Genomic DNA, 9124 nt, shown 5'->3' on the forward strand with positions numbered 1-9124 from the left:
ATTTAATTGTCTTTTCTTTCCTTAAATTCTGTATTTTTATAAAACTGATATTTTCATTAATTATTTTCTTCTTTAATCACATTAATCATGATCTATTATCATCTTTAAATTATATAATCATCTTTTAATTCATTTTTATTACCAACGCCTTCGGGTTGATGTTTCAAACCTTCTTCTCTACTATTTTTCGCTCTTTCATTTCTTCTTTGTTTTCTTCATTTCTTTTTGCTCCCCAAAAAGAACCCCTAATTTGGATTTGGATTTGATGGTTTGTTTGGATTTGTTTAAATCCATTCTTTTATTTCAATTTTTTGTCTTATTTATAACTATTTCTTGGGGGGTTCGCTAATCAATACTAGTTTTAAATTGCTAAAAATCAGGGAAAATATCAATAAATAGTGAATCCATGCGTCTAGTAGTTCTTGAAATCCCTCCCTTGGGGTTTAATTTTTTTCTTATTTATATATATTTTGGGGGTAAATAAGTGTATCCATGCGCCTAATTAGAACCTGGGTTTTTCAGTATGAAATGCATGTACTTATACTAACGCTTTCTTAAGCTTTATCTTGAAATGAAAAGAGTAAAAATAGGAAATTGTTTATAAAATGTTTCTTACGGCTGATAATTCATATATTCATGTTGTTTTCGTGTTAGAGTGATAAGAATGTACTTTGAACATGTATGATATTGAATTCCTTAAATTTGGAAAGTCATGTATTTGTGTAGTTTTCGTGGTGCAAGAGTAGGAAATTGTTTGTAAAAGGTTTCTTTGATGCTTAATGAACCATTTTCATGGAATAAATTGTGTCCTTAAGTGATGAGAATGTACTTTGAGTAAGTCCCATATCGTGTTCTTTAGACCTGGTGATCTTTGTGTTATGTTGTATTCATGTTATTTATTGTCATAATGTTTAAGGTGTTATATACTTATAAACTCTCTGCACTCAGTTATTCATGTTATGTACATTTTGATACATTCGTATATTCTTGTCTTGTTCGTATTATTATTTGGATAAATCTGATTTTTATCATCCAAAAGAAGCAGAAATCTGCAACAGTACCAACCCAATAGAAACTAATAAAAAAATGATCTAAAGATAACTATTCATGTTCGTATTATTTTTTGTACCATGTTTTTAGTTGTTTTTCTTTCGTTTGCTTGTATTGTGTGTTCTTTGCCTGGTATAAATATAATGCTTCAAAAGGCTTCGACTGAATGTACTATATGTTATGCTTTTGTCATGTTTACTATGTTTTTTTAGAGAGAATTTTGAACATTAGTTTTGGCATTAACCTAATCAGGGGTTTTTCGGAGTATATGAAATCGGGAGGGGAATTAGCCTACCAGCAGCTTTGCAGTGAGATCACGGTAGAGTTCAATGATTGCTCGAAACAAGTTCTGAGTTCAACACCTGATCACATCATAAACTTTGAATTCATTTTTTTGAGACCGTATGTTCTTACTACATCATTGGCTTGAGTGCAGGTCCTTGAGATGGAATCTCTGTTTTTAAACCCTGATTACTGCCGAGTTGATCTAGCTGAGCTGCTCAGAGCCATTCAAACACAGGAAAAGCAGAAATTACATTTGGTATGTCTCTAGTCATTCTTGTACTATTGCTGCTAAGATTATTATGTTGAACAATGGAATTATAATTTAATGTTGTCATTCTATGTTATCGGAGATGAGTTTCACGTGTGGGTATATAAAACTCAAATTTGTTATTATATTAAATATCTATGATACATATTGTTTGTCATCAACCTTCTTACCTGTATGGCTATATTTAATGTGTGCCTTATTGTAAAATCCTGCATTCTCTGCTGATGAGGTATTATATATATTCTATACATAGACTGCCACGATTCAGGTCTTGAAGAAGGCAGGTCGTCCATCAGAGCGTCTGATGAACCATGAGAATTGCTCATTTAAGAAGCCAATGGAGCATGAATGTGTGCATCTCCAGGAGATAACAGAAGCTGCCGGAACCGAAGAAGCAGAAGCAAATGCCGAGTATGATAATGCTCTCAAGGAAGCCATTAGAGGAGTGCAAGATGCTGTAACTGCCATTAATGAACATTTAGAAGAAGTGAGATATGAAATTGCAGCCCTTGAAACAGAGTAAGTTCACTATTACATAACCCAAAGTGTTTAGTCACTCAAATTATATAGACTCCGCAAGGATTGCAAGAAAAGGGTTCGGGTTCGGGTAAAAGTTGGTGTAAAGTGCATGTTCTGTGTGCTGGGTTGGGTCAAATTTAGTCTAAATTTTTGTGTTTGATACATAGGATTTGGTTGATGAAATGTAAGGTTTTAACTTTCCTTTTTTTAATTTCAGTATAGAAATAGTTTATATTATGGCGTTGAATAGAATCTGGGTATTCTTTTAGGTTTCGAATTGCTTGGTTGAGAATACGTGCTGTTTATTGCTTTTTAAGTCATATCATTCTTTGTATAACAATTAGACTTATCATGGATTGAGCCACCTGGTTGGACCTAAAGGGTAGTGTGAAGATTTAGATAAGAATATAGTGTTGAAATCAGGCTTGGACAAAAAAAAATTTATTGAATGGTTGGATTATGATATATGCAAACTGTGACTTATAGTTCTGTCATTCTTTACTGCAAACAATTACTGCTATATCTTTGTTTATCTCAAGAGGATTTGAAACTTCTAATTGATTACAAATATTAATATTTTCGAAAATTGTAGAGCAAGTTAGGTGGGAAAATGAAAGAAAGTAATGGATGGTCTAAGAGGATTTAAGAGTTATGTGTTATGAATTAATTAATATTCTTTTTGCTAATAATATTAATTTAAGAGTTACTTAGTCGAGGATTTAAGAGCACGGAAGTCTAATTAAAATATAATTTTGAAATTATGTTTTGTTTTATTTTATAATAAAAAAATATGAACTTAGTTGAGGGTTTGATCCTTATTTATGGGAATAGAGTATATCTTATGGCCAACCGTTTACCTATTTGAAAAATATTTGTGATAAGAGAATTAATCACTGTTATGCTGTTAGTGATGGACACTTAATTTTTTTTTTAAAAGAAAATTTCAAACGAGTAAAGACCAAATTGTGGAAAATTTTAACAAATTTTAAAATAATTAGGCTTCAAAACATAAAGCTTACATTCTTTTAAGTAACTCTTTTTTCGTATCTCGTCAATAGGAGCATTTTGGTATTTATACTATCACAGCTAGGGGTGTGCATAATTTGGGTAAAACCGAAAAATTTCAGTTAACCGACCGAATTCGGTTAATCGGTCGGTTAACCGAAATTTTTCGGTCGGGGGTCGGTTAATTTTTTTATGATTTTTCGGTTAACGGTTAATTCGGTTCGAAACCGGTCGGTTAACCGAAAAAATTAATAAATAAAATTATCCAACCCAACCCAGCCCAAACCCAATTACCCAACCCAATAAAACTAAAACTAAAGTTTACCCAATTACTCAATCCAATAAAATTAAAACTAAAAGACTACCCAATTTACCAACCCAATTTACTAAAGTCTAAAACCCAATTTACATTAATAATTTATAAATTTTTTAAATTTTAAAAATAAAAAATAAAAAAATTCGGGTAATTCGGGTATTTTCGGTAATTCGGTTAATTCGATTAATTCGGTTAATTCGGGTAATTCGGGTAATTTTTAAGCAAAAATAAAAAATACATAATTTTCGGTTAATTCGGTTAACCGACCTTATTAACCGAAAAAATTTCGGTTAACGGTTAAAATTTTTGGAAGGTCGGTTAATTCGGTTATAGTAATTTCGGGTCGGTTAACCGGTCGGTTAATCACAGCTTCATGACTTGACTCCACTATTTTGTCTTGACTCCATCGTTTCTATAATTGACATTCTGTGCGGGCTTCAGACTTGTTGAACATGTGTTTTGTCCTAGATTTGCTTGTAGTGTACGCGGTCATCTTTAATCCTGGGGTTAATATTCTGAGCGGGCTTTAGGCTCACAAGACACGTTTCACTCTGGGCCGCGTGCAGAACATGTCATTTTCCTTTTGTGAACACCTTGGGCCTTCAGCTAGCATCTTGGGTATATGCGAATTGGCGTCGCAACCCTTACTCGGTTCATGCAAGTTGGATCCGCGAGCTCACCTTGCAAGCTAGATTTGCGAACTCCCCTACAACCCTCTCGTGGTTTGCCTTGCTTTCAATCATTTGGTGAGACCTATTTGGGTCACGGGTAGGTGGCTTGGGTTTTATCTAGAACTCAGGTTGATGATCACTGATGTATAGCACATTCTATCATTGTTCTTATTAATTTAAGAGTTATAGAATAATAATTTTAAGTATAGTTAATATTGGATTAATAAATATGGTTTTGAGTGTTTTCCAAAACTTATAAACCTATATACATATTTTCTTGGAAAACTTGAAATGAATATTTGGATTATTTCAAAATTTAAGTATTTTAAAATAATTAAGTTATTATTATAAACAATGACATTTTTTATTTGTTTTATTATTTATTTTTGAGTTCATGACTATCTTTTCAAGAATGTCGTCTTCAATGTTTAAACCTCGTTCTTTATTTAAGAGTTCAATATATATTAATTTTAAGAAACATATTTAAGTTTGAAATATTCGATTTATATTTTTTTAACTTACTAAATCCATATATTAATCATATAATCAATAGAGATTTAATTTATTAATAAATAAATTATGAAATTTGATATTAGAAAATTACAAAATGACATGTATGTCTTTAAATTATAAAATCATTTCTTACTCTTTGAAGATTAATGATTATGTAATTAAGTTTGGTAGTCGTCCCTTTAATTACCAAAACTAACAATCTTTGTGCTTACACAATACTTTAATTTTAATTTTAATTTTATTATTAAAGTGATAAGCTTTGGATACATCAACATCTCAAATAAGTCACTTTGGCATATACCTTACTTCCTACATTTATAACATATGAGCATCAAAATTCCTTTTGCCATGAATGCATCATTATGTAATCTTAAACCCATCAACAATCTATTTTACAAATAAAAGAAAAGAATAATTTTACTTTTATTTAATTGTCTTTTCTTTCATGAAATTCTGTGTTTTTTAATTGATATGTTTCGGATCAAATTCTTTAAGTATATTGTACCCTTGATGCATTAAATTTTTTAACTATGATATAAAAGTACAAAAAATAATATAAAACATATTATAAATGAAATAAAGTATATAAATTATAAAAAAATTGCCAAAAATTTAATAATTATTAGTAGATGTAAATTACAAAAATAAAATTTTAAAATTATGAAAAAATTTAAAAATATAAAAAATATACAAAATATTATAAAAGCATAAAATTGTTAATAAAATATTTAAAATAATTAAGTTAGTATCATAAATAATGACACATTTTTTTTACTATTTTTCAAGTTTGTTTTATTATTCATGTTCTAGGTTCGCTTAAGAATGCAATGTGTATTATCAATGCAATGTGCAATTATTTTTGGCTTATCGATTTAATTGGTTTTGTTACAAAAAATCAATTAAATATTTTTATTAAATATTTTCTTCTTTAATCACATTAATCGTTAAACTAAATTGATGGACCAATTAGATATATAAGAATATATAGATAACAATTTGGTATGATTGTGGACTGTTGTCCATGTATTCATGGCATGATGAAGACCCATCCAAAGTAATTGACTAATTTGCAAGAAAAAACAAAATTTACTTTAATAAAGAAAGCAAAGAATTATTTTTGTAGAAATGCTTTACTTTGTTCGAATTTTTATGACATATAAACTTTACTTTTAATTTAATTGCCTTTTCTTTTAAGAAAATTTATGTTTTCGGATCAAATTCTTTGAGTATAACAAATGCATTGTAATTTTTAACTATGACGTAAAAATTAAGGCTAAAGAGTTCTTAAAGTCCTGAAGTTTTTCCAAAAAAACCAATTAAACCCTTATATATATATATATATATATATTTGCATTCAATCGAGCTATTGAACTTTAAAATATTTAAAAATATAGAAAATTATTAAAATTGTTAATAAAATTTACAAAATATTATATAAAGCATAAAATATTTAATAAAATAATTAAGTTATTATTATAAATAATGACATATTTTATACTAATTTTCAAGTTCGTTTTATACTAATTATTTGTTTTGGATTAAAAGAGTAATATTTAGAGTAATAAACAAAATTGAATTTTGAAAAATCATCGATCGTAACTATTTAAGTTGCTTCCTTCTTAATTAGCAAAAGTAAAATAGTTTGTTACAATAAAATTAAAAAAGGAATGATATGAAAGAGAAGATAGTTGGCATCTTTTCTTTTTTATTAAATATGAATTGCAATGCCTTCATCCATCTTCACCCTTCTTTTCTTTCTTTACTTCCTACCTCTTTCTACCCATCTCTTTTTCACTCTTTCCTTCCTTCATCCTCTGCCTTTCTTTCATTCCTATCATCTCCTTCATCTTTTTCATTTCTCACATCCACACTAATTAATGGAGATGAAGAACGAGAATGAGAATGAGAGTCACGACAAGCCGATCCAACAGATTACCCATCGCTTTCATCAGCAACATCCCTTGGTGTTAGTGGCAGAGCAAAGCAATGAAGTTCTCAAAGCTCACTGCGATGGATGTGGGGAACTACTTTCAGCTCCATGCTTCACTTGTATTCATTGCAATTATCACCTTCACAAGCAATGTGCAGAGGCACCCCTTGAACTTCCTAATCACCCTCTCCATCCCAAGCACTCAGGCGCAGGTCTTTTACTTCGACAAAGGCCAAATCCTAGTGGTTACTGGGTATATGGTTGTGCATTATGCATGGAAAAACGTAACATGTTTTTTTATGAATGTTATTGGTGTTACTTTTCCATTGACATCAAATGTGCTCAATTATCTTCTTCATTTAAGTTTAGCCAACTGTACAAACATGACATCCACCAACATCCATTGACCTTCATCAAAAGATTCAGCTGCTCCTGGTGTCATGAACCATTGACAAATTTTGTTTCTTTTTGTTCCGAGTGTCCAATATTATTTATCCTTCATAAGAAATGTCTTGATGAGTTACCTACTAAAATTAATCACCCTTCCTATCACATACACCCTATTTTTCTTAATCATAGTGATAGTGGTTGTTTTTGCAACCTATGCCAAAAGCAACATTCTGGACCTTTTTATGGTTGTACTCTTTGCCATTTTAACATCAATATTGGATGTGCTCTTCCAATGTCCATTGTTGAAGGTAAAAGCCGCCATCAACACCCATTCACATTATTTCGAAGACGAGGTTCATTCATTTGTGATGCATGTGGCATTGAGGGAAATTATATTTCTTATATATGTTCCACATGCAACGTCATTGTCCATAAGAAATGCACTTCATTCCCTCGTATTATCAAATTTTCTCGACATGATCACTGCATTTTTCACAAATATTTTCTTGAAGATCTTACAAGGCAAGATTGCAAGATTTGTTTCAAAGAAGTGAGACTAGAGCATAGGAGTTACTCTTGTGGGAAGCTAGGTTGCAATTACGTTGTCCATGTGAATTGTGTCTTAGAGGATGATAAGTTGTACGAGGTAATTGAGGACGAAAAGCAATGTGAGGAGCTTTATGAAAAATCTATGCAGTCTTCCATCATTCGCGTTATTGAGGTGAATGAAGCCGGGGAAACTACAAAGATTCAACATTTCATTCATCAACATTGCTTGGTGTTAGCAGACAAGATGGAGGAGGAAATTGATAGAAAATGTGATGGGTGCATGCTACCTATCTCAAATATTTTCTATTATTGTTCAGAATGCCCCTTTTTTCTTCATAAAACCTGTGCTGAATTGCCAAGAATCAAGCAACATTGGTTTCGTCAAAGCAATGCCACCCTCAATTTCGACAGCTTTCTCCAATGTGACTTTTGCTGTCGACGTTGTAGTGGTTTCTTCTACAAAATTGAAGGATATAAGGACATGTGCTTAAGGTGTGCTAAAGTTGCTGATATCATTGAATGTGAAGGACACCAACACTTCCTCTTTTTTATTTCAAATACAGGCAGAAATGTAATGGTTGTGGCGCTGATATCGACGAAGGTGCATTCGAAGGTGCATTCAGATGTGGAAAGTGCAGATTTGCTTTGGAATTTGGATGCTTAACATTACCACATTCAGCTTTTCACAAAATTGATGAACACAAGCTAAAGCTTACTTATCATGATGATAAGGAGCAAAGTTATTGTGATATTTGTGAGCAATATAGAGATCCAAGCCTTTGGTATTATTCTTGTTCAATTTGTGATACTTCTGCTCATCCCAAATGCGTTCTTGGAAATTTTCCATTTCTCAAGGATGGGAGCACACTTCCTAATTATGAACACACTCATGATCACGATCTTCAATTTTTTAGGAAGGTTGAGGGCTTCCCTGAATGTTCTGAGTGTGGTAAGTTTTGCCAAGAAGAAATTACCAAATGTGAAGAGTCTATATGCAATTATATTGTCCATGGCGTTCCGGATGGCTAAGTTTAAAGCTTTGTGGTAAGTACTTTAGATGATTGAAGAGCTATTGTTTTCTTTTAAATCATCAATGCAATTAATTGTTCTTATTTCATGATTTTGTTTTCATTATTAACATCGATTTTAATTGTTTTCATGGCTGCAGATGTGCTTTGCTCAAATGGAAAGCACTAGAGGTTTTATCCGATCCAAAGAGTTCACAAAGGATTTGACATTTCATTCCTACTTCTTCGATGAAGGATGCTCAAATTTTAAGTGTGTTTTGATTTAAGTGTTGGTTTGTTTAAAATTTGTTCGGATTTGTATGATTTGAACTCACTATTATTTTGTGATTCATCTATGATATATTTGAGTTTGTAAAATTTGATTTCAGTATGATGTTGTGATTTATTGGATTTGAATTATGAAAATTAATAATTATTTGAATTATTTCGGAATGTTAATTAATTATTTAACCTATTGTTTTACCCCATATATAATGAAACCTTTGGAAGCCACCAATTTCGCTTCATGCTAGATGCTTTTCTCTGCACTTGTTTATTTGACAAATATAATTATATGAAGTTTTGAGTACAATAATATAAAAAGAAGTTACGGAAATTAAT

General features: G+C 30.9%; 2 protein-coding genes across 5 annotated transcripts; both read left to right on the forward strand.

The window, feature by feature from the left end:
- The first annotated feature begins 176 nt into the window (after positions 1 to 176).
- LOC128031908 (uncharacterized) lies at positions 177 to 2333 on the forward strand. Of its 4 annotated transcripts, none has more exons than XM_052631926.1 (4): positions 177 to 268; positions 1303 to 1369; positions 1487 to 1591; positions 1857 to 2333. In XM_052631926.1, the coding sequence occupies exons 2-4, from the start codon at positions 1319 to 1321 to the stop codon at positions 2124 to 2126; spliced, it is 426 nt and encodes a 141-aa protein (XP_052487886.1). In that variant the 5' UTR covers positions 177 to 268; positions 1303 to 1318; the 3' UTR covers positions 2127 to 2333. The 4 variants fall into 4 exon arrangements, with proteins under 4 accessions (XP_052487886.1, XP_052487883.1, XP_052487885.1 ...); XM_052631925.1 differs by having other exon boundaries at positions 178 to 268; positions 1303 to 1396; XM_052631923.1 differs by having other exon boundaries at positions 177 to 1396.
- Positions 2334 to 6391: 4058 nt separating this feature from the next.
- On the forward strand, positions 6392 to 8898 carry LOC105784731 (uncharacterized). Its single transcript, XM_052631922.1, has 2 exons — positions 6392 to 8540; positions 8665 to 8898. Exon 1 carries the CDS (start codon positions 6505 to 6507, stop codon positions 8158 to 8160), a length of 1656 nt encoding a protein of 551 aa, XP_052487882.1. The 5' UTR covers positions 6392 to 6504; the 3' UTR covers positions 8161 to 8540; positions 8665 to 8898.
- Positions 8899 to 9124: the final 226 nt, after the last annotated feature.

Source organism: Gossypium raimondii, chromosome 6, assembly GCF_025698545.1.
Source record: "Gossypium raimondii isolate GPD5lz chromosome 6, ASM2569854v1, whole genome shotgun sequence".
NCBI lineage: Eukaryota > Viridiplantae > Streptophyta > Magnoliopsida > Malvales > Malvaceae > Gossypium > Gossypium raimondii.